General features: G+C 32.4%; 1 protein-coding gene and 2 long non-coding RNA genes across 3 annotated transcripts; 1 reads left to right on the forward strand and 2 right to left on the reverse strand.

Moving 5' to 3' along the window:
* Positions 1-27090, forward strand: LOC134269348 (receptor-type tyrosine-protein phosphatase alpha-like). Its single transcript, XM_062751548.1, has 18 exons — positions 1-110; positions 252-340; positions 1089-1258; positions 1441-1528; positions 1636-1730; positions 2009-2045; positions 2166-2263; positions 2857-2985; positions 7935-8080; positions 11725-11860; positions 23682-23831; positions 24060-24153; positions 24401-24471; positions 24799-24933; positions 25137-25256; positions 25578-25726; positions 26074-26209; positions 26983-27090. The coding sequence occupies exons 1-18, from the start codon at positions 106-108 to the stop codon at positions 27052-27054; spliced, it is 1920 nt and encodes a 639-aa protein (XP_062607532.1). The 5' UTR covers positions 1-105; the 3' UTR covers positions 27055-27090.
* On the reverse strand, positions 2388-5570 carry LOC134269351 (uncharacterized). Its single transcript, XR_009992560.1, has 3 exons — positions 5379-5570; positions 5059-5149; positions 2388-2491 (listed from the first exon to the last, which is right to left on the reverse strand). It is a non-coding gene; the product is annotated as an uncharacterized LOC134269351 (long non-coding RNA).
* Positions 17238-22251, reverse strand: LOC134269350 (uncharacterized). The gene is made up of 3 exons (XR_009992559.1): positions 21317-22251; positions 20266-20454; positions 17238-17515 (listed from the first exon to the last, which is right to left on the reverse strand). It is a non-coding gene; the product is annotated as an uncharacterized LOC134269350 (long non-coding RNA).

Here is a 27090-nt window from a genome sequence, read left to right on the forward strand (position 1 = left end):
CTTCGTCTTCAATCTAAAAGAACGTCTGCTCAACCACTTACCATTGGGGCAGTTTTAGGTGCATTTGCCGTTGTGATCATCCTTCTCGCATTGCTTGCTCTATTTATGCGGTAATTTATTTTTTCCCTGGAATCTTTATGAATTTGTTTTTAAAAAGTATTTTACAATTTGCAAGACAAAAAGGATACAAATGAGATTAATCCGATTTTTATGGTTTTAAAGATGGGTCATTTTCTGATCATTTATTATAGATTACGACGAAAAGTACACAAGGGATCCAGCAGGGCCTCTGTATCTATACAAATGTCACCAGTAACATCCCAGAACCAACAAGCTGAAGGTAAAGGTTTTACTCTTGTATTTATTCATAGAACTGATTTTATTTCAAATGTTTTTTAAAGATAAATGAATAAAACATGTTTTTAAAGACGTTTTGAATTGGACTTTCCGCCCCTCTGACAATAGACTTGAGAAAGATTATATAAGCGAAATCCTTGAAAAAAAAATAAATGTAAACAAAAAATCATGTGTCCTGCTCAAATAACAATGTGTCTTGCAATTGAAGCGTAAGACAAAGGTATTTCTTTTAACTTTTAATTCCTAAATTATTTAAAATGTTGATTTTGATGCAAAAGTATGCACAATTTTTTACACCCGTTCATAAAAACAACCATAAACCGTAACAAAAATAGATTAGTTCACTATTAAACAATATTGTAAAAACGTTGATTCACCGTGAAATTTGGCTTAAGAGTTTTTTTTAAATGAAGATTTAGAACCTTAATATGTCTTAAATTACATCCTAATGATTTAATTCTTTGGGGAAAGATATCCAGACTTTAATATACAAGTAAATTTCGACATTAGGAAATTACTGTAAGGATTTTAAAAAATAAAATATATTTGAATTTCATGATAAACATACTATGATTTACTATAATGAAAAGTTTGATCTACTGTAGTTAACTACTGTTTACTTTAAATGTGAATTATTGTTAAATGTAACAATAATAATTTTTAGTAAGGGGAGGTTCATTTTCCTTCAGTGGGAGCTAAATTATCTATCAAAATTACAATTTCTTTTTCAGCACTTCCGTCAAAGAAAAGAAAAGAACAAAATAATCACCAATTACATAATGTTGAAGAGAAGGCTAAGAGAGGCCCTCCTACAAATAAAACCGTTCTCACCAGGAATCTACAGGCAATCATTGCCAAAATGTCTCCTGCTGAAAACGCTGGATTCAAACACGAGTATCATGTATGATACATGTACATAATTATGTACTTTCAAATAATTTAAAGTTGATAAATGAATATAAAAATCTATGATATGTGCATGTCATACAATCATTGGAATGCGTGAATGACGATTTTGTGCATTTATATCATGACTGAAAGGCACTCTTTTACAAGCCTAAAACACTTTCTTGAATTTTATAGGAAATACCGAGAGGAGAACTGTTTCCTTGTGAAGAAGCTAAGAAGCCTGAAAATAAACCTAAAAATAGATACACAACTACTTTTCCTTGTGAGAATTACAAGTTAAAGAGTTTTTGTGCAACTGAGAATATATCTTTTTGTTTGTTTGATTTTAATTGAACATATATATATTGTCTTCTTTATATTGATTCATAGATGACCACTCTCGAGTTGTACTGAAAACCACTTCTTCTAATGAAAATGACTACATCAATGCAAATTATATCGAGGGAAGTATAATCATGAACAGTGTTTTTTTAGATGAATACCAAACATATAGTAGCTAGATAAACATTTCTTAAAAAAAGAGGCAAACGAGACTTCCTTTGAAATAATTTAATCTTGCAATGAAACATTTTTTTACCACGAAACATTTATATCAGATAAATAAGACTTTTAATATTCCTATCACGATACTTTCGCCGTATATTTTAATAAATTCTGAAAGTATCTAGTACACTTTAGATGGTATTAAATTACTGTTGACATTTTGGTTAATTTGTACATTTATTAATTTTTACTTCCATAGGATACTCAGAGTAATCGAAATTACATTGCAACTCAAGGTAATTTTGTTTATTTGTTAATGTAATTATAATCGCAGATCGAAAACAGGTTTCATTTTGTTCTACGTGTGATATAATTTTGTGATATTGCTAGTTTAAATATACTTATTAATGTTTTAGGCCCAAAACCAAAAACAGTGGTGGATTTTTGGATGATGGTGTGGCAGGAGTGTGTTAACACCATTGTTTGTCTGACCAATCTGAAAGAAGGAACAAAGGTTTGATGAGAAAATGAATACACAAATAATCAAATTTCATCGTTTAAATAACTTCCGGTTTTATTTATGAATAGAAAACTCTACCTTATGATTGTCACTTTAATTTTGTATTAAAAAAATGGTTCAGCATTTATTTATCCGTCGCAGTACCTTAAGCGGTTTGATTTTTAAGGCACACGTACAAAAACGTTTCAGTGGACACTCCAAGACAGAGGGTCATTGGCCTACCTGTAATTAGAGTTTGGGTGCAATCAAAGAGAACTATCAACGGGAAATTAATTTTAAAAAAAAGAGAAATAGTGCTACAAAAATACGCAATATACATTGTAAAAATGTGATCAAAGAAAACTACAAAATTAAATTTAAGTGATATGAGTCACAATTTTCGTGGTAAAATTTTGGGTTACAACTTATCCGTCATTTTTTAACTTAATTAAAATACAACTATGCATATTTGTAGTAGAACCGTCTTAGGTACAATTTACATCACAAAAGATTTTTGCTGTAATAATGTACTCTTTAAATTAATGTCATTTTTCACGAGAGTTTAAGAGCGACGATTGTGGCTACGTACTGCCTTATTTTTCTTGTAGATCAAATGTACTCAATATTGGCCAAATTTTAACGATAAAATGCAGCATGGAAAATTTATAATCAGAAACCTTAAAGAAAGGGTATATGCCAATTACACATCAAGGCGCTTCAAAGTGTACAACAGCATGGTAAGAAGGAGTTATAATGTATAATAATAGCCTATAAGCGACTTTAATTATGAAGTGTCCTTCCCTTTAAAACTAGAAAAAGCCCACTGTTATTCTTTGTTCTTTTGTGCTTTTTATTCCGAAGACTTTGAATACCTCCTTTCCGAAGGAAAGTGATAAACTGCTTTATTCTTGTGTGTTTTTCTGTCTGGGTCTAGCTGTTTGTCTATCCGTCAGAAATTCCTTCTAGCAGTTTCTCAGATATCTATATATTTCTTATGAACAATGGCTTGCGTACTTCTTGTTTGAATCTCATTACATTGTATGTTTAAATTGACATATTTCCATGACGGTTGGGTCTATACAAATGTTTGTTTTATGCCCCAATAACTGACCATTCGTGTTTTTAGATTTCGCGCTTTTGAACCGTCTATCTAGCTGTCTGTTTAACGTTTTGTATATCTGTCCTCAAAAACTATAACATTTTTTAATAACTTTTGAATGATTAAATTTATGTCTTTAATATTTTACTCGTATATTCCTTGTGACAATGATCTTTTTTCGTTGGTGTTTCATCCAATTAAGCAAGGATTTACCAAAATATAACCTTGTTCGTAATTTGTTGACAGTTGAAGCTAATTTTGTCATACTTCTTGTGTACATTGTTATAAGACCTTTCTAGGGATATAAACATGCTTGACATTTTAATCTCTATCTTGGAGTTTGACCCACTCTTAAAAAGTCTTGAACTTTGAATTTGATTTTCAAAATATGAGTTTTGGAACCTGCATATTAAACAGATTTATTCACAGACAGCTTATATTCGGGTGCATCAGTGTTCGCAAACACATCTTTTTCCTTTATTAGGTCACCTGAGTAACTGAGGTGACCTATTGTTAACTGTTTTCGTCCGTCGTGCGTCGTGTGTTAACATTTGAACATTTTCAACTTCTTCTCTGAAACCACTGAACCAATTTCAACCAAATTTGGTATACAGTATCTATGGGTCAAGGGAAACAAAAGTTTTGAATTTTATGGTCCCCGCCCCCATGGGACCTGAGGGGTGGGGCCAAAACCACTAAAATTATTGCAATCTTTAAAAATCTTCTTCTTTACTCCTGGACATCAAGCAGGCAAACTGTTGGTATGAATGTAATAAGCATTGAGTCCTCTACCAAAATTGTGAAATTCATGGCCCCAGGGTCAGGGGTTCTAATGCTAGGGAGGGGCTACATAGATTATAAAGTGAAAATGCATGATTTCTTTGAAAATTTTCTTCTCTGCTCCTGGGTATTAAGTAAACTAACTAAGTACATAGTTATAATGAGCAAGAGTGCGTCTTTCAAAATTGTGAATTTTATGGCCCCAGGGTCAGGGGTTCTGGTGTTAGGACGGGGCTCTATTGATTATAAAGTGAAAATACATTAATTCTTTGAAAATCTTTCCTTTGCTCCTGAGTTTTATGCCAATGATCCAAAAATACATATTTATGATGAAGAAAGGTGCATCTAGCAAAATGATTATTTTTTATGCCCTCCTCCTGTGTTGGGGGGGGGGGGGGGTACATAGTCTGAAAATAAATTAATGCTTTGAAATCTGCTCTTTGGTATTAATCAAATCAACCATTTTATGATCAAATTTGCAAAATTTTGAAATATGTGGCCCCAAAGTCAGCGGTTCCTTTTGGATGATGTGCACAACTGCATATAAGTGCATTTTCTCTTTGTTACTCTGATGATCTACCTTTGGGTATTAAAGTAAATAGAGTAAATATGCTAAGTCTTTAATCATGATTAGCAATAGTGCCTCTTTAAAAATTGTAAATTGCGAATTTCATGGCCACAAACCAAATTTAATTGTTTGAATGTTGTTGCACAATACTCAGGTGACTTAGAAGGCCCGTGGGCCTCTTGTTTATTGATGTGCTTTACATTTTTTTTTAAAAATAATTCAGTATAATCATATAAATTTCAGAACAGAACAAAAATAAATAAATAAATAAATAAAAATGCTAAAAATCAAGTATTTAAGTATTTTGTACATTATTGTGAGCCATATGAGCAGTGTATTTCTGAATTTTTCTTTTCTCTTTACCGAAAACACATCCTTGTCAGCAGGTTTCTGATACAGTACTATTCCTGGACAGGTCAAAAGTTCTTTTTTTGCTGTAACACACCATGAACATCTAAAAATAATTGATTTTGAGATACATATGCTCTGAATATGAGGAACACACACACAAAAGAATGTGTTTGGATTACATTTATCTTTAAAGCAACGAGGTGAAATTAAAACAAGTATTATCTTTCTCGAGCGAAACTAGAATCAAGATACTTATCTGGAATATTTTCATTCTCGTAACAATGTTAGTCCTCCATCAAGTTTGCTTATAATTTCCTCAGATAATCACTTACATTTATTGTTCCTAAAATAACGGTGATAAATGCATCAAGACAAATATCCACTTTTTTCCCAAAAATCCGTTATGTTTATTTAACCTGTTGCGATAACTTTAGCACAATAGGAATATAAAAACGAAATTATATGAATAATCGACATTGCATCGCAAAAAAGCGGTCCAAAAATAATATCCACGCGAGCACAGGTCTTATATACTCCATTTTGAAGGAAAAATGCCATTTTACATCAAATGCGCATGCTCATATTTAATTCTTATTAAATTAAATGTCGATCGACTCATGCATACAAATGGATGCATACAAATTTTTCTCCAAACATTAGCGATTCCAATGAAACAACTATATGTAATAAAATAATGCTTACATTTTTTTGTTTTAATACATGATATATATCAGCTCCAAAAGGTAATTTAACGTTTGTTTAATGCTGTCGTAATTTTCGGCACATGTATGGAAGATCCTAAGGATGCAAAAAGGTAGATTATTGGCTATATTCATTAATCTTGTCTGAGTTCTACGCATGAGCAGCTAGGCGTATCTAAATCTATACAACTCACAGAATTTATTAGATTTTAGGATTTCAAGCAGCTAGACTATCATATCTTTAAATCCTAAATCTCTACGCAGCACTTCACTCGGTTCAATCTTGAAAGCACAATAAATACAAGCATTAAACGTCAAATCTTTAATTTAATGATTAATTGTATGATTGACTGCGTGGTGATTAACATATTATTTGAGAATTATGAAAAATTAAAATTACAGAATATATTTATGAAAATACTTTCAGGAAATATATTTTTTCTTCAAATATCAAGCTCATTTTAAAAAAAGAACGACTAAATACATAAACATATGTATGCAACGCGTAAAAAGATAATTAAAATAGAAATATGTAAATTTTAAGTTAGAAGGGCCATACACAAACATAAGAGTATTATTTTTAGGGACCCCATTGCAGACATTATCTTCATTTATTTTTTTTTTAATTATTTAAAAATATATTACAAAAATCTTTCTTTTTCTATTATTGAATAGCCTATCCTAAAAAAAAAATGTTACGTCTTAACAAATATTGACTTGTATCACAATGAATGCTGTTGTTCAATGTCAAAAAGTGAAATATAACAATTCAAGGACCCATTTTCCCGATCAAGGAATGATAAACATGTAGCTAAGAAATACGCACGCTAACTCTCGATTCCCGCCTACATTTTGGAACCATTTAATTCAATATAAATAGAAATTTGGCCATAAAATCTTTGTTTAATACAAAGAACAGTTTAATGTTAATTGATGAATTGCCTTAATACCAGCGCTAAACGGTAAATTATCCATAATTCCAGCTCTTGAAAAAAGGGGGGTAGACGATATTTTCAATTGAAATCGGAGCATCACCATATTTTGAAATAGTCTTGGATTTGATTAAATGTTCTTTATATCTTTTCTTATGTTTTAGGCAAATAAATAAAACATAAATAAATCAATTAAATATAATGTTTCAGTTGTATAACGCTTTGAAATTGGTGGAAAATAAGCATTTTTATCGGTTTTTTTGTAAATAAACATATGTTCCCCCCGTGTCACACAAAAAGCTTTAGTATTAACTTGTGAAATAACATTCCATATTACCTGTAAAATGGAATTTTTGTGACACGGGGGGGGGGGGGGGGAAGATGTTTTAAAAATATTTTCCTTTGATTTCTATAGTGAAAAACACAAGTTTTACCAAAATTTTAAAGTTATCTCTCTTTGTTTTCCTAAATAAGTAATGTTTTATGAAAATCCCTATAATTATCTATAAGAAACATTAAAAATACATCGAATATATTAACTTTATATTAACTTTTGAAAATTGACTTGGAGGTAGGCGGGAGAACAATACTATCGTTCGCAGTTCTTCGTTAAATTACATTTTGTTTTCAAACCGACATTCGTGGTTATGGAACACAAACATCTTGAAGTCATAAAAGTCTGGAAAATTGCTTTTGATAATGAACTGTCAGATTATATGCCACCTGCAGCCGACTCTTTCCTAAAGTTAAAAAACTTATCAATCTCAAATATAAGTAAAATATCTCGTATCTTTTTCTGCTATTTATCTATATGCATGCCTGTTTTCTTGAAAAACAAATCTCAGACCTTCCCTTCCAACAAAAAGAAATACATTTACCATTTTTTGTTGAAATCTGAAAATCTGTAACACACATCCATCTAGTATTTTTTCCCCAAATAAAATAAATTATAATTGAATATCACCAAGTGAGAGAAAGAAAAATCTCAAATACTTCGATCGTTGGCGGGTAGGTCTTTTTTTCCTTTGACTGACATTTATAATCTTTTAGTTTTCTTTATGTTAATTGAAACTGATGAATTGTCCGGAGAAAGTTTTTGAATTCATTATATTAAAGATTATGAATGTATATAAAGCTAGCAAAGTGAATTTGATGAAAGGTACTATTTATATGCAATGCCAAAAAAAAAATCATAATCCATAAAAATGACCCACAGAAAAGAAAGCAATATAACATTCTTATTTCTTAATGGAAGGAACGAAAAGACCGTGAGGTGTTGATGTATCATTACACAAGATGGCCAGACCACGGAGTTCCTGATCCACTCAATCTTGTTGTGTTTCATCGTCACGTGATGAAAACGTCATCAAAAACTGGAAAATATTCATTGGTGCACTGCAGGTTGTATTGTGATATCAAATTTATTGAATACCAGTTCTTTAGACTCTCTCTCTCTCTCTCTCTCTCGCTCTCTCTGGTTATAAAATCGTTATATTAATATGTTCTTCTGCTCTTTATCAATCAGATGACATAAACATGATATGGTATTTAAATATTAGATCGGGAAAAAATTATAATGAAATGTTTACATGTATATTCAGAGCGAGACATTTATCGAACCACGCAATTTGATTGGTTGATAAAATTGTAAGCAAGTCTATGATTGTTCAAGAGGGAAGGCCCGCATAACCCTCCTGGAACTTCAATTGGGATGATGTTTCATTCTAAGATACCCCTCAGGAAACATATCTAATCATTTGATACATGTAATAAATGAGAAAAATGGTCAATATGATAAATTATATCGATAAATTGAAAAAGAAGAGTCGTCCGCGTGGCGCAGTGGTTAGAGCGTCTGCTCTAGAGTTGCGAAGTAATGAGTCAATCCTTACGTCGCGGAATTAAATCCCACTGTTGGACGTGGAGACCGGTCCTTCGGATGAGACGGTATAAACCGAGGTCCCGTGTCGCAGTAGATGCTGGCACCAAGAAGGAACCCTCCCTGCTCAATGGCCCTGAGTGCAAAGTATAGGACAAAATTTGCAGCTCTCCACCGGCAAGTAGTGGCGTCTCCATATGAGTGAAAAATTCTCGAGTGGGACGTTAAACAATATACCATCAATCAATCAATCATTAAGAAGACTTTTAAAAAAATCTTATTGTTAACAACAGAAGAACAGTTATGATGATTCAAGTGTGTAATGCGTGTCCATTACAATTCCATCCACTTTAAGAACTGCAAAGATATTTTCAATGAATTATACTAAGAATAAATGTAAACATTAAGTGAAAATTGAAACCTAATTGAGTAAGTCAAATAACGAGAAATTACAGTTTTTTTTTTCTATTGTTCATGCATATACAAGAGTGATGTCTGTCCATACATTGAATTTGATAAAACCTCAGGGAATAAATATTAGGATCATTTTCAAAGTGTTCCGATCAAAAGACTCAAAAACTCAAACTTATAGATGTACTTTGCACAGACGAGGGAATTTTCCAGCTCTGCAATAAAGATATTAAATTTATTATCATATGTGTGTTTTATATTATTGATTTTTTTCTAAATATATATGTATAGGGGTGCCTACAGGTGTAAATTCTGCATTTCACTTACAAGTATTTAAATTAGTCAACGAAACATATGAAGATAACGAACAGTATTCAAGATTTAAAGTCACTAAAACAATACAAAATAGGAGCAGAGCAACCACGGACCTCCAAAACATCAGTGATGGGATCAGGTGTCAAGGAGGAATGAGCATCCCATGCTGACCGGTCACATCCGCTATGTGCTTCTAAAGATAAGCTTTATTTAAAGTCAGTATGGTAGTTTAAAAGTAACACAAGCTCTAATGAGCTTTTGAGTGACATTTAAACCTATAATAGCTTCTTATTACGAGAAGGAAATAGCAGAAAAAGCGAATGCCAATTCAGTGTATAAATCATGGAATAACAATAAGTATTAGTCAGCATTTGACGCTCTTGCATGTCAAATGAACTGAGATACATGTATAAAATCCGTATGCAGATGATGAATTTCTATAAAAATGAAAAGTTGACGGTAGAAAAGTTAATCACATTTATCATAGAGCTTGGTTGATACCATTAAATTTTTGAAGTAAAATATCCAAATATGAATTATGTGTGTCAGACTCTGTGGTATCTTTTATCTCAAGCTCACCGGGAAATATCGTATTGACATAAGAATGGAAATTACCGTTATTATTTGACAATACAGTCGTCGATATTTCTAAATGTCGAGTTGAAGGCCACAGCAAGTGTTTTCTTCTTTTCTCAGATATGGTTTTGCACAAATTCCTCTAAATATGAATACAAAAATAGTCTGCAGGTCGCAATTGGTACCCCTTGGAGCTTTAACAAATTTTTTTTATATATATCTCGTTCATATAATTATGAAATTGTGTTACATATTGTTCTGAAAGACGTCTTGGGGAAAATTGAAATACTGCATTTATACACAATGTTGTTGCATAACTCAAAACCTTTACAATATTCTTTAAAAACAAATTAGCATATTTTGTTTTTCTTAAAGATAAACACATTATACTGAATCAATTTTTTTTAATGGTCGATTTCAGAATTATTCTTAAATTTCATTATGTTAGGAATTGTATTCTTTTTTCAAATTTTACCGAGGTAAATACTTCGCGTTGCGAAATCAGATCACCTGATATTATTAAAAAGTGACAATTTTCAACAAAAAGTAGAAAGCAGTGGATAATATTGCTTTTAATTTGAATACTGATATCCTAGGAAGGTATTTACCCATGTTTTAATTTGCTATAATCGAAGTGTATGCTTTCAGCAAATGATGTCTATAGAATTTTCAACTATTCAGCGTTTACCTTGCTCATATTGGCGGTTTATACAAGATTAAGCTACTATATATACAGACATAAGAAGGCATCAAATCAGAAAGACTAAATTTCAGATAAAAACAGTATTGGACTAGTTTTGCTTGCAAAGCCACAATCGTTGCTAGGAGAGAACAAATAACATTTACTTAAAAAAGGATTAAGGACTAAGCATATCCTCATAGGATATTTAATATTAGCAAATATGACTATTTCAGAGGCTTAAAAATAGAAATTATAAACCATGTTTTTGCCACAGGCACCTAATGAAAAAGAAATACGTGTAATACCCACTGTTATACACCTGTTTATTAAAAGTAATACGAGCTGCATTTTTGAGAAATTTATTTTGCTGTAAAAATGTAATATGATTATTTTGTATGTAACTTAAACCTTTCTGATCAATTAAACCAAAATAAAATTTGAAATTGTTTCAGAAGAAAAATTTGACTACAATCGAATATATAGTATATATAGGAAAAGAACATTGTACAGGACAACAATAATTTAAAAGCTTATAAAATGTTCTTCCATCGCAAATATGAACGGAAGAAGTTATAAATATTATATTTTTCTGCCGTTGAAATAGTTGATTACAAATTTGCAGCAAAATCTATTTTTCTGTTGTTGAAATAGTTGATTACAAATTTGCAACCAAATTTGTCCCATGTTAAACTTGCAGCTTATATTGCTTTTAGAATACTAGTACATGTAGTTACATTTAAGTGATCATTATAATTTGCAAATATATCCTGTCGCTGGCTTTCGTATGGTTTCATATCAATTGTTTGATCATTGTTTTAAGCTAAGTATGACTATGACTACATTTTAATGCATTCAAAACAAGGGTTATATGGTGGATGACTCTCATTCCCAGCCCTGGTAATGGACTTTTATGAAGAGACTTACTTTTACATTCGACGACTGACTTACATTTTGAACAGAGACAAACCCCTATTACTGAAATGTAAAAGTCAGCTGTCGAATGTAAAAGTAAGTCTCTTCATAAAACTCCAATTCCGAGTCTATATTTTACCCTGACTCGAATTGTTGTCTAAATGATTTTTTTGTAATGATACTGTTAAGCTTTATCATTTAAAAAATAAAAATAAATGGTAATGAAGTAGTCTTTATACTATATATTAAAATGATACATTTCTATTTCAGTGCTGGGATTGGTAGAACTGGAACATACATTGCTCTGGACGCCCTCTACCGGGAAGGGGAGAGAAATGGTAGAGTCAATGTACCGATGTACGTCAGAACCATGAGAAAAGACAGAATAAATATGATACAAGGGGAAGTAGGTTCAGATTTCTTATCTGATTTAATATCAACGTCTTCTTGAAATATCAGCCCTAATTTGCACTTTTCAAATTGTCACCATAAGAATTGGTCTTCATTTTTTTAATTGCCCAATTCGTACATGTAACTGTTGTTTCTGCCATTTGAATTTCTAAAGATATGTTTACTGATAAATTAGTGTACATGTGTGCGGAAATTTTTTCATAAATAAAAAGACGCTTCTATGGATGGTTTTCTTCCCTGTGCATATAGGAACATTCACCAACACTTTCCGCATTCCATTTCTTTTTGCAAAATTGAGGAATTATTTTTTAGTGCATAGTATGATTAAGTCCCCTGTAAACAAAAAGCGTGTGTAACATTAAAGTATGATTGTTTGTTCTCTTTCACTCAGTAAAATATATGAAAGAAATATTTCCCTTTAGATCACCTATCTGGAGGAGATAAAAAGTGATAAGTTGTAAAAGCTTCCTTACTCTATCCTTCTATTATAATTTTGTTGTATTCCTGGCGAAACCCTTCCTTAATAAAAGAAGAATAAGTTAAAGGTTATTTATCTTTCCAATCACCTCACTGTTGGCATGTAAGGTAACTTCCCTATATTGCATGTTCAAACATTTCCTTGTTTGTTAAGATCTTTCAAAAGACGAATTGAATCATTTGGAATTTCTTTTATTTGGAAAAGTTCCATATTTCAAATGTATTAATTTTTAGATTTTCTATTTGAGCCTTTTTAGCAATGACGAATTAAATTTAATCTTGAAAAAAAAAATCAATTTCAGACTGTCTTTTTACCATCGTGTCTACACACGAACGTAGAGTAAAGAAACTACGCCCCTTTTGATGATATGGAATATAAATGTTTTTAAAAGCGAGGTATAATGCCGGACAAATTGACTGTAGTATATATTTTCTATACAATAACAATTCATTTTGATAGATGATTGTTACAATCAACTAAAAGCAGATATTACATCAAGCTAAATGAACATGAGGACCTCTAGTCGCAAGAAAAAAAAAACTTGCTAATATTAAACAGTTCAACAAAATATTGTGTCATTGATCTTTTTCCACATATTGATTTTCTCTCTACTAGAAAATAAAATCATTATTTTCTCGCGGAGTATAATGGCTTTGATTTTCTTTTTTATTTCGCCTTCCAAGACGTTGTGCATATTCCCGTTAAATTCATAAACAAGCAATTTCTAAGAAATATGATCCCTCGCTTTCGATGTCTTTGTGGGTGAGATGTCATTTTTTATGACATATTGTGTCAAATACGAACGTACTCTGTCATTAAAAAATTATAATTGAAGTTGATTTCTTTTAAAATAATGTCAATCGTGAGGTCAAGGAGTCGGAAGTCATAGCATGCTCTTAAATATCTGTCACAGGTAATACATATGTCGAATGTGAAAAACCTATCTCTACTCAATCAAAAACTATAAGAAAAAAATATGTATTTGTGAAACACTGATGACCCTGTATGGCAACATAGCAAAATATATTTTTTTTAAGGACAGATGATACAAACAAAATTTATCTATGGAGGAGACTTAATATAATGTCAGTAGTTTATAAAAGTGGATAATTCTTAGATTTGTTTTCTCCGAAGAATTGGAAAATGAACTAGATGAAACTCGTTGCGAGCAACGAGAGGTCTTCCGTCCGATTCCGGAAAGAAAACGTAAAATCGTGCTGAAAATGTAAAAAAAAAGATTTGCACACAAGGGGATTGAACCCAAGTCGCAAGCACAATTTCAACGCACTAAATATTACACTATAGGGACATCTACACTAAATCTACTTGTACATATTTACGAAGCAGTGCCTCTCTCTTAAAATTATGAAAGGCAGGTCACTATTCAAAATTTAGCGCCAAACGCCACGAGTTAATCTTCGCGCTTTTTCTTTGGAATGTTCTATTAAATAGGTGTGATAGCTTCAATGAAATTAAAAAAAAGAACGTTCTCATAGCCTAAGATTCCAGATTTAGAAAGTATATTTAACACATTTTAAAAGGTCCATATTGTATATATGCTTGTAACACTAAAGCGGTGAAACGGTTATGATTTTTTTTTCAATTTCATGTTTATCCCCAAACTGAACTATCCCGATTAGTTAATTGAAAAAGGTTGAAACGTTTCGCCGGAAAACATGGCTCGCCCTTTGATGGTCAAGGAATCAGAAATCATTTATGCTCAATAACTTGAATCAGATCTTTGAAACAAGAATGCTAAAATAAACTCCATGAAGCGATCTTTAAAAAAAACGTTTTCTTATTTTTGTCTTATTTATACTTTAATATGACACAAGTGTGTATAGGAAAAACAGTGGTGAAGATTTATACTGACAATATTAATTGATATTCTTTTTTGAGAAAGTATTACTTATATGTTTTTCCGTGATGCACAAAAGACATAAGGTATCGAATTTCATTTGCACATTGTGCGCAATCGTCTTTTGTTTTTCTACTTTGAAAACCAGCCAAAACCAATTATAGAAGACGTTAGTTTGACACAGAACTGCAACGAAACTACGACGTGACAATCCAAGTATTCCTTTACATTTCATTTATTCTTATGTTACTTTCGTTCAAGCAAACGCTCGACTGCCTCCATAAACCACTATTGCGAAATGTCGGCGTTGACACAGACAGCCGCCATTTTGGACCCGCTTCAGATTTTTGAATGCTAATATCTAGAGTTTAGATTTATCACCATTCAAACAAATTAAATAGTAAGCATTATACGGCGGGCTTCTACTACCATGCTAAATATAAATGAAAAATACTGAAAAACAAAAAAGTTAGAAAATAGGAATTTTTTAACTTTGCAATTCGTAACGACCGGAAGTACTGACGACGCATGAAAAGGCAATTCTGCAAACCACAAAGTCATGATCTATCATCTCCAATAAGTCTCCAGTTCATATCCTTAGCCATTTTTGATAAAAAGGGGCGACAAAATCGCATTTTAAAATCAGGAAATTGTCCATAACTTGGCACCAGAAGCGAATTTTCCAAATTTCTCTTCGGATGTAACAACTTCATATAATGACACATATTTTGTGAAAGTTTCATGAAAAAGCGCTGAATAGTTTTCGATAAATCGGCTGCACAAAATTTTGTCAAAAAAAGAATAATAATAATAACTAGAGCAAAGCTCGTTGCAAAGCAACGAGTAGGTCTTCCGTCCTGTTTGAACGGAAGTAACTGGAAGAAACTTTCACTTTTTAAAGGTGAGTAATAACGCCCAAAAATGTATAAATCACCTTTATTTATGTTAATTAATGCTAAAATAAGCCATATTTTGCTACTTCCGGTTTGACCGGAAGTGACGACGACTGACGGAAAATTAATTTTTATGCACCCAGAGACATATGTTACCCAAAAACTGGTTAAGAACGGCAAAAATACACGTTTTTCGACTACTTCCGGTTTGGCCGGAAGTGACGACGACGGACGTATTATAATGACTCCAATAGATTGAACTTGACATTTTGAACAACTTTGCTTCTTTGACATATTACAAATTCTCAATACATTTTGAGATATAAAGAAAAAACTTTCAGCCCCTCTAGGCCCTTAATTTTAGGGGCCAGCTCTTTTTACGAGATATCATTTGAAAAGTCTTGAAATTCTACACTTCTTTTGTTCTATATGTTTTAACAAAATATTTCCAGGTAAAAAGATATCGTAGAAATGGTGATAAAAATTTTGAAATTTGCAATACTATTTTCGGGCCGTAGCGAGCGCCGACGAGCGGTACTTCCGATAAAAATAAAATACATTCCGCAAATCTACAGACTTAGGTCTACCATACCTGAAAGTATCATGTGTCTATCTAAAGCCGTTTAGGAGAAATCGTGCGGACAAAACGACCCTCAAAAAACCATTTAAGTGACGATAACTCCGAACCGGAAGTGACGTCATCAAAACGGAAAAAAACGCATAAGGTTCAAGTGATGTAACATAAGTCCTGAAAGTTTCATGGAAATCCATTCAGCTGTTTTCGAGAAATCGCGTGCACAAAATCGGTAAGAAAAAAAAACAATAATAATAAAAGTGAAAAAGAAACCTAAGAATAACTAGAGCAAAGCTCGTTGCAAAGCAACGAGTGGGTCTTCCTTCCTAGTGATAAGCAAAAGATTAAATGTTTCTGTCTAGATTGTCAACTTTGCTAACATTCTCTTTTTCGATTTGTCTCAGAAACCCTTACTTGAATTCTTTAATTTGGTGTGAGCATGAGGTCTAAAGGGTACTCTCTCTAACAGCATTCTTGAAATCGTATCCACAACAGTTTAACTTCCAATATTATGACTTTTGATATCGGATATATCATGTTTGTTGCAATTATGTTTGTGAAACGTGTCATACTACAGAAACATAAGTGTTTTGCTACATTACCATCTTAAAAATGGCTTTAAAATCATTTAATATACAATATAACTAGGTAAATAAAATAAATTATATAATAATTCAAAAAATCCAAATGTATTTACAATAATGATGAACAATCTTCATTAGTTGCAATCAGTAAGTAGAACAATACTTTTATAATAAACGCACAGAAATGTGTTGTGTATGTTTCGAATTTGCAGCTTTCCACTAGCAACTGGTGGTACCTCAATAGGAGTGTAAAATTCTCTGAAAGGTATATTGTAAACATATTACATATGGCTGTGTATTCTTTTTAAGCGGCTTTGGCGGAATGCAGCAATCACTAAATCAAGTACAAAGCAAAGTCTTGTACATAAACATAAATAAGAATATCTACGCTAACTTATTCAAAAGTCAATTTCCACCAAATATTGTACAAGCTAAATATAATACATTTACAGCATTAAAGAAACAAATCTCTTTGAAGGTATTGCCCTGCATAAGAACAATTTGAATCCCCTACACTAAGGATGCTCTGTGCCAAGTTTCACTTTGGTTCTGGAAAATGATATTGTGAAATTTTAGACAATGATGATAATGGATAAAATTATGTTTTTAAAAAATTTACTGGTTCCTTTAGCTCAGATGGGCTAATAAGTATGCAACAGGCACAGTTTTGCAGTTGACATTGAAATGCGACTGGACATCTCTTCAATCTTGTTTTAGAAAACTACATGTACATGCCCTATGTACTGAATTCCTTGGAATCATACACATGTTTTTGCCTTTAATTAGTTGTATGTGCCAAAATAACAATTTTTTTTACATTATACTGTAAAAAATACACATACATGTATTACAAGATCTTCTATTCCTGCTGAAGACAGAGGATCTATCTTAATCATTAGAATAAGTAAGTCTAAACTTTGAAAGGGAAGACCTTAATAAAGAGGTCAACATGCTACACAAAGAAAATATTATTATATTTAAAAATAACATTTATTCCAAGGTAATTACTGGTACATGTATTTCTGTTACAAAAACTATTTCACTTGAAAAACTGAGAGCAATTGATATGTTCATATTTGTGGATTTATGTTGTCAAATCAAAATTTAAAAATGATACACAGTGTGTTTAAAAATTGTCTTCACAAACCAAAACTTGACTTATTTTCACTATGCTGTTTATTCCATGTCACATCCAAACAGATGATCTTCTGGCAAATCATGGTCATGCTTGGTATCAAAATTCAGTCTTCAGATGAGTCACACCTATCCAAAAGAAATTGAAATTTTTTAATCTATAATTCTTTTACTAATAAAAAGTGCAATTCATGAGATTATAAATTAGATTATCAAATTGAGAGATAAGATATTGTCACATTTTCTGTGTATAATTTGTAAATTTTAATGTACTCTTTCATCAATTAAAAGAAGTTTACACCAATTAAGGCAGTCATTTATGCTATTCCCTACTGGACTTTTACGAGGAGCGCTGACTTTTACAGTTGACGCTTACTTTTACACTAGGGCTATGTACGGTAGCTCCTTGACGATATAAATATTTAGCTCAACATTTAATTAAGCGAAAATAACGGTTATTTTAATGCACGTATAAGTTGTCCTTGAAGAAAACGACAACGACCCTACCCTCAGCTCCCGGTCTTCACAAGTTAGTGCCCCTAACACCATACCTATGACCACAAGAAAGGTTTTCTTATGCATTATCAATTCTGATCTTCCGTACATGATACAAGTTTAAATGTCCAAGTAAACGTCAACTGTAGAAGTCAGTGCTTCTCGAAAAAGTCCAATAAGACAACATACAAGTGCAAAGTAATCATGCACTAGTGGGTTTAGGATAATGTGCTAGAGTATTTATGACAACATACTAGCACGAGGTGACAATGTGCTAGCATGTACGTCAGTGATTATATGCCAGCACACTGAATCCAACATGCAGTGAAGCTAACACTCAACAGATTGTTTAAAGTTGTGTTTGCATGATATTTTGTTTTGTGTTAACACAGCAGCGTGTTGTTTAAAGCTGCATTGGAGTGGCAGTCTGTTGAAATTAACATGCTAACACACTGCAACTTCACATCATTGGAACACCATAATTTTAAAACTGACAAACCAATATCTTATGATTACTAACTAGGTAATTGCAACTGTAAATGCTGATTTCATGGTGACAATAATACCGGTAATTCACTGTATATCTGAGAACTGATCTGTAATAAGGCGTGTCCAGATAGGGCCACTTGCTAAAGCTCAATAGCACTTTCATAAAAGCGTGCCATCTTACCGACACAAAAGACGCCATTAGGCTATCACACAGCTCGCCATCACAACACTGAAAGACACTTTCGCACTAATACAAGTTCGCACCACACGCTGTCACACTAACACACAACACACTGTCACGCTAATACAATTTCACACAACAAAATATCAGGCTAACACGAGTTCACACAACACACTTTCATGCTAACACGAATTCACAAACACGCTGTCTCGCTAACACAAGTTCACACAACACGCTGTCTCGCTAACACAAGTTTACACAACACGCAGTCTCGCTAATACGAGTTCATACAACACACTGTCTAGCTAACACAAGTACACGCAACACACTGTCACGCTTAGATGAATTCACACAACACACTGTCACGCTAACATGAGTTTACACAACAAGCAGTCTCACTAACACGCGTTTACACAATACACTCTCACGCTAACACGAGTTTACACAATACACTGTCACGCTAACACAAAGTCACAAAACAGGCTGTCTCACTATTCACTAACACAAGTTCGCACCAAATGCTGTTGCGATAACACACTGTCAACCTTATATCATTTCACACAACACACTGTCATTCTAATACCATTTCACATAACACACTGTCAGGCTAACACGAGTTCACACAACACACTGTCACGCTAACACGAATTCTCAAAACAGGCTGTCTCACTATTCACTAACACTAGTTCGCACCAAACGCTGTTGCGATAACACACTGTCATCCTAATACCATTTCACACAACACACTGTCATCCTAATACCATTTCACACAACACACTGTCAGGCTAACACGAGTTCACACAACACTGTCACGCTAACACAAATTCAAAAAACATGCAATATCGCTAACACGAGTTCACATAACACGCAGTCTGGCTAACACGAGTTCACACAATATGCTATTTTGCTAACACGAGTTCACACAACACACTATCTCTCTAACACCAGTTCACACGACAAATTTTCAGGATAACAAGTTCACACAACATACTGTCACGCTAACAAGAATTCACACAACATGCTGTCTCGTTAATAAGAATACACACAACACGCTGTCTCGCTAACATGAGTTTACACAACACGCAGTCTCGCTAACACGAGTTTACACAACACGCAGTCTCACTAACACCAGTTTACACAACACGAAGTCTCACTAATACGAGTTCAATCAACACTCTGTCTAGCTAACACGAGTTTACACAACACACTGTCACACTTACACTTTATACACGATTTTACACAACACGCTGTCCCACTAACACGAGTTTACGCAACACATTGTCAAGCTAACAAGAATTCACACAACCCACTGTCAGGCTAACACAATTAAGTTCACAAAACACACTGCCTTGCTAACACAAATTCATACAATACACTGTCTCGCTAACACAAGTTCACACAACACACTCACATTGCTGAGTTTAAAGTAAAGGTCTACCCTAATTTGAAGAGGTTTAAAACTAACATATCTCTATATTAGTAAAAAGCTTCAAATTTAAGACAAAAACATTTATGCAGTAATGTTCCTTAACATGCATCTGGCATATAAAATGAATGAGACCTTAAAAACCTCACAGTACATGTTCACTTAGCTAATTAAAGGTCTAAATTGATGCTATTCAACAATATATATCAACATCTCTAAGTATGTGAATGAGTGAAATTCTCAAATAAATATTATAAATCAAAGTATCAATAAGAAGCTGAACCTTACGTCGCAGGTTCCAATCCCATTGCTAAATGCTTTAGACAGGTTACTCCTATGAGACTGCATAAACCAAGATTCTGTGTCACGGTAGGTGTTAGCACAAAATGGATCTCATAATTCTTAAAGGCAGTAAGTGCTGAGTACAAGTCTATATTTGCAGCTAATACCATCCCAAGTGGTGGCACCATGAAATGACTGAAAAATGTATGATTAAGGCAAATAAACAAACATTAAACCATTACAGCAGTCTTATCAAACAAAAAAAGCAAACTTTCTATTATTACAATTTTTTTAAACAAATTTCTTTTGCAATTTAACTAAGCAATATTTGTCCTTTTTTGTCAGTAAAGTATGATATTAAATAATTAAGACTTTTTGAGAACATCTATTTATAGCGAGTCCAGACAGCAGCACAAATCCCTGCCCATTATGCGAGCTCTTATGATAACACCTTGGCAAAAGAAGATTGTGACTTGCACATTGCTCCACACAATTTTTCCGCAGTATACTTTGGACACACAGTGCTTAGCTTCTTTAACATGTTTAAGCTACATTCAAAATTCATTTCTATTTAATTTGATTATTAGCTATCCTTACTCATGTTCACATGGAGCTAATGGGAAGTAATTTAACGAGCAGTGAATTCATTCGAATTAAACATTTGAATAAACTCTCAGTGTGAACATTGAGCATGGATGCACCAAATGTCAAATGCGGCTTGACAAGCACAATCTAAATTAAAACTAAATAAGTATCTGCCCTCACCCTTACAGTCACACTGTCAATATATAATTAGTTGAATATATTCTGTAACATTAAGTGCAGTTTGAATTATAGAGTATGATCACTATGATAGATAGTAGGGCTGTTGAAATTACATCCTCAAATTTAAAAAAAAATAAAATATAAAGCTGTGGGGATGTACAAGGCAAACAGAGAGCGTCTGAACTGTAAAACAGATAATATATCGGTGTGTCTGTGTATTTCTAATAACATCAATGTACGTCACTGTCATGTAATCAGTAGTGTAAATTTTAAGTAATAAAAATATTCTAACCTTCATTCCAATGGACGAAGCCAATCATACATTAAAATGTCGCCGTCAGCTCTTTCATCACTCGATACAATTATCACTGGGGAATCCGAAGCAGAGTCAAGAGTGTTCATCCTTGGTTAATGTGACAGTAAGAATTTCCTCGTAAACAATTCACACAAGATTCTTAGAATATAGGAATCGGGATAATTCTGCTTAGAATAATGTTCCAGAGAAGTGACAAAGTACTTCGTAGCTCCAGATTAAATGAGTGTGCATGTCTACAAACGGATTCTTTGTGAGAAAATGTTCAACTTCACAAATCATTCTATTTTCAGTTTGTAAACCATGAATGTGTCCGACGTCGACTCGAAGGGGCACACTAAAAACGGGATATACTAGAGACCTGATATTTACCTGACGTTTTAATTTTTAATTAAATGATAATATTGAGTATTTTAAATTACTTATGTACAGACTTTATGACTTCGAGGCATATGCTATACAAAAATTCAATTGTTTGGAACATTTACAGACAAATTTGAATCAGGTCAAATAAGTGTTTAGTACATCGCGTCTTTAGTACCTTCCTATTTCCCACAATGCCGCGCGTTGTTTACAAACAAGCGCGAAAAAATCCTCTAAACTAGGTACTAATTATTGTTGTGTACATCATCACATTTTAAAATTATTTGAATAAAAAGAAAACAAAGAAACACCGAATCAAAACTATATCTTTTAGATGCATCAACTAAAAATGTGCACATGTATGCAGTAAAGGCTTGGCTGGCTATAGTAGACAACTTGTTCCTGAAAGGTTTCTCACATACATGTACTTGTTTTATATAAAAAACAATTAAATATAGCTGGAAGTTTATTTCTTTTTATATCAAATGACAAGATTTTATAAGTTCGAAATTATTTCAGTCAAACTTTTTCATAATATACCAATATTTTTAGCTATCAGAAAAAATGTGTATGAGCAATTAACCCCTAATTATAGGGGCCAGCCCCTTTTCATTAATCTAATATGAAAGCTCTCATAATTACACACAACTTTTGTTATATATTTCTTACTAAATTATTCTCGGTTCAAAAGTTATTACACAAAAAGTAGCAAAAATTCAAGAAAAAAAATTACTAAAATTTGCCGTTTTATAGCTTCCAAACTTTAGGAAATCAGCTTATAATTTTATCGTTCTGCACATCTACAATGTATTGGCTACAAGTTCTCCAACTTTCGTGTAAATATCTTACGTCGTTCTTGAGATTTTTAGTGGAAACGAGACATCAAAATTATCAATTAAAGGGCAATAACTCACAATTAAAGGCATGCATCAAAAAATTGAAAACAGGTGTAAATAGGTTTAATTACAAGGTATCTAACCTGAAAGTTTCATAAAAATCAGTCCAAAGGTCTTTGAGAAATCGCCTGTCAAAAATCGAGCGGGAAAAAAAAAATAAAATAATAATAAGAAACAGTAGAATAACAGTAGGGTCTTCCGAAGGAAGCGGAAGACCCTAACAAGAAGGTCTTCCGCTGAAGACGGAAGACCTTAATAATAATAATAATAAGAAACAGTAGAATCACTATAAGGTCTTCCGTGAAGACGGAAGACCTTAAATAGACTGGAAAATATCAGTAATATTTCAATAAAATTATAAAAATGGATATAACACACTCAATAAAGGTTTACAGATGAAAATAAACCTCAGAATATGCTAGCTTGGTGCTAAAAGTGTAATATAAACTTAAGAAAAATATACCAAGCCAGGTGAATTTTATGAGGAAAAGCAAAATGGTAAAAATCAGCCCATGTGATATCATATGATATAGGGTGATTTATACCATTTTGCTTCTCCTCATAAAATTCACCTGGCTTGGTATTATTTTTTTTCGAATGTGTATATGAAATTTTTAGCATCAAGCTAACATTTTCTGAAATTTGTTTTCACCTGTAATCCTTTACTGAGTGTGATTTGTCAATATTTATTTTTTATTGAAATATTAGTAATATTTTACAAGTCTATTTCATTTATCAGTTCTTAGGAAAAAAAAGTCTAAGACTTATCCACATTTCTTAACTTGTGACATAATACTTAGTCTCCTCCAAACAAAATATTGTTTGTATCATCTGTTCTTAAATGCAAATCAAATACATTGATACCCAAAATAGGCTTTTCTCACAATAAATACGATTGCGAAATATGAAAGACCTAGCACCACATATTCAAAAGTTATTGCCAAGGAGGAGCTTCTGAATGTAGGTCAAACGTGTTGATAAAATTAAAAAAAACTCCATTCTATGCATATTTCATACACTGTAGATGCATTTGATATTGCACTTGATTCTGAATTTATAAATCTTATAACATTTTCATTCATTAGGACCAGTACAGAGTAATATATCTCGCCCTTTGTGAGTCGTTCAGTGGAAGATCCAGATGTTTGACAGCTGAAAAACTTTCTCAAGGTGAAAATTGCTACGCAAGTTGTGGGGAAGCTACAAATTCAAATCCCTTGGCCTCAGAGTTCCAGGTAGAATAGATTTATCCCACTGTAAGAAACACAATGCAAATAATTTCATTTTGTAATCAAATTCACAATAATAGATATAATTCGTCTATGGAAATGATTCATATTTTAATACATTTGATAATGATACTGTTGTCTCACACAATTTAGGTGATATATGTCCAGTTATAATAGAATGCAAATGTCCATCAAAAAACAATTTCTTTGTACAGTGAATTTTATTTCTTGTAGAGTCTACAGTCTCTTCAAATAAAATATACAGAGAAAGATTACGAACCTGGACAGACAAACATATCGGCAAACTACACAAAGAGTGTTCTGCCGGGTATTCTTGAATATTCTACTCATCAATTTAAAGTTTCATGTATTTCAGTCAACTTTTGATTTTTAGTAGCGACATTTTCTGGAAAAAAAATAATGTAAATAAGTGTCTTGATTTTCTAATGTTTAATCATTTAATGCATGTTCAATTGTTAATAGAAATTACTTGGGAAAAACGGCAAATAGCATCTTATTGTTTCTACATACAGCTTCTTTAAAAGATATTGATCCTATTTAAATATATATTTCAGTGGAAAAATTCATGTGTTATCTGTCCTATGCAAAGGGAAGGAACAACTACTACAATGCTGTTCTACTGCAGGTCCGATTCTTTACGCATATCATGAAATTATTGCTTCCTTATTGATTTGATTTAAAATTATGTCTTTTACTTGTTAAAAAATAAAGGTTTAGGAAAAATATTGTTATATATGTATAAGTTACCTTTTTTTCAGTTATATAGGAAAAAAATAAATTGTTTTTTGCTTATAAGGCATGAAAATTAAAGATATACATGTATATCAAATATACACATTTTAAATTTTTTTACATAATATATAAATTGGATTTTCTATTTTAAGATTACTTTTTCATATAATTGTGCTTGATACAGAGAAAAAAATAATTAAATAAAATCTTTATATTCTAGTCCTTCACAGAGAACGACAGTCTGATCAGCGCCCAGTACCCACTTCCTGACTTCACTGAGGACTTTCTCAGACTCATCAGAGATTTTGACGCCCGTGTTGTAGTTTTTCTTGGTCCTTTGAAGGAAATAAAATCTGTAAGACAGCCAAATATTCCAATTTAAGATACAGAAAGAAAATGTCAGTCGATTTTGATGTGAAGCAAATAGTATAAACATAAGAAAAATTGTAGATGATAATTATCTTGTCGTAAAAGAATGGTTTCCGTAGTTTTTGAAGTTTACTTAAAACATATGAATATTTGTGTAAAAAAGTAACAGAAAAACTTTTCTTATTTTAGTCCTCCCTTTGGGTTCCAGCAAAATCCGAAAATAAAATAGTGGGCAGTTTTGTTCTTAATCTGGCAACATCAACCAATTCGGTCAACTTTACAACCAGGAATATTGTTCTGCAGCCAAGGGTTTGTTTGATTTATATGTCATTTGTACTAGTGAATACTGTGAAAAAAAAAACAATTTCTGTGATGAGGTGGGGTGTTAGTTTTCATTGTTTTCGAAATGTATGAAGAGGTCCACCAATTCATTCCTCATACCCATCACAAGATGGAAAATGTTACATTCATCACTACTCAACAATTCATCATCCACATCCCAAATTAAGCAATATTTTTTCCTTTAACACCAAAACAATGACCCCACGAACATACATGATTTCACAGTAGTTGTTTCTTACTTTGTACGAAAGTCTATGTGCTTTATAATACAAAAGTTTTTGATCGTAGGGAAGCAGCGACATAAAAATAACGGTGTTGGAATGTAAGACCTGGAAAGAAGGAAGGTTCCTTACCGACAAAAGAGTGCTGCTAGACGTGGTGAAGGAGGCAAAAGCAGAGAAAGACAAGGAAGAGGGGAAAATATTGGTTTTGTCCAGGTATATCTCAGCTCTGTGTAGCTGGACAATTGTTTTTCATCACATTCTGATAAATGTCTAGTTATATTAGTAACAATTTAGCAATGAATCGCATGTTTATTTTTGTCTACGTCAGATCGTCAATTAGCCCAATCTTTTTGCTTATAAGATGACATACATTTTTTTTTTAATTTATTGAAAACGCGTTTCAAGTACACTGGAAAACAGATCAAAATTATTCTTTATACATGTATAAATGTGTTTCAGAGTGATGGAGCCACACGTTGTAGATAGCTTTCTGTGTGGTTTATGACGCTCTGGAACAATTCTATAATTATAATAACAATAATCTAATTATATCTTGACAGTTATGGTGCCACACGTTGTGGAGCATTCTGTGTGGTCTATAACGCTCTAGAACAACTCTCAATGGATCAGGAAGTGGACATCTTCACCATCACACGACAACTTCAGATCCGTAGACCGGAGTTTTTGTCTACTTTGGTTAGAAGTTTTGTCTTTTCAGTAATATGTGTTCTCCGTGGTAACCATTTAATATGTTTTGCTACCCATTTAATCAGTTATGGGAATTTTAGTTGACCAAAATTAGTGTTTTTGCATGAACATCAATGGATGAATGGGAACATTCATTGACATCATAATTGCTTTTCAGTTTTTCATTCGAAAAAATGTATGTTGATTATGCTTATCTTCAGATGATTCATTTTAGACATTTAACTAGTCTCAATATTTTTGGAACATTTTGTTAAATGAAATATCAGCAATATTATATCTCGTCTGAAATCGCTAACATTTTCACTAGAGATTGAATGTTTATACAATGCTATATTTTGATGATATTTATTAATAACCCTGAGAGCAAGATAGATGTTTTCTTTTTGCTTAGGAATCCCTTAGTACTCTTTGTAGGTGAATTTAAGAAGGATAATTGAATAAAAGTATTGTTTCATGTAACAGACAAATAAAAGCTTTCCTGTTATTATCTAGCAATCAGTTTTAGTAAGTCGATGTTTACTGTTAGTTGTACATGTATATTTATTATTGAATCAAAGGTTTGATTGCTTTGGAGAAAATATTAAGTTTGGTACCTTTTCACTTTCTTGGACAAAAAAATTACTTTTTGTTGATGTCTTATCCTTTGTACCTATATATAATGATTATACTATTCAATAATCAACATAATAGGATGAATGGGTAACAATTAATCTAAATATGTACTAAGTACACTTTATTTTCATATGTTCTTCATTTTTCAGGAGGAATACCAGCTTTGTTATGATGTCGTTTCTGAATATATGCAGAATGACAGTGTGTATGCAAACTGTTAGACAAAGGGAAGGAATTTTAATAGCTGTGAAAAGACA

Source organism: Saccostrea cucullata, unplaced genomic scaffold, assembly GCF_032062105.1.
Source record: "Saccostrea cucullata isolate Sc308-1 unplaced genomic scaffold, CSIRO_AGI_Scuc_v1 ctg855, whole genome shotgun sequence".
NCBI classification, from domain to species: Eukaryota; Metazoa; Mollusca; class Bivalvia; order Ostreida; family Ostreidae; genus Saccostrea; species Saccostrea cuccullata.

Bases quoted from the DNA above. Each gene is read 5' to 3' on its own strand.
- LOC134269348 (XM_062751548.1), top strand. The intron at 341-1,088 runs GTAAAGGTTTTA...TTTCTTTTTCAG, and splicing joins CCAGAACCAACAAGCTGAAG to CACTTCCGTCAAAGAAAAGA. The intron at 24,934-25,136 runs GTAAGACAGCCA...TTCTTATTTTAG, and splicing joins CTTTGAAGGAAATAAAATCT to TCCTCCCTTTGGGTTCCAGC.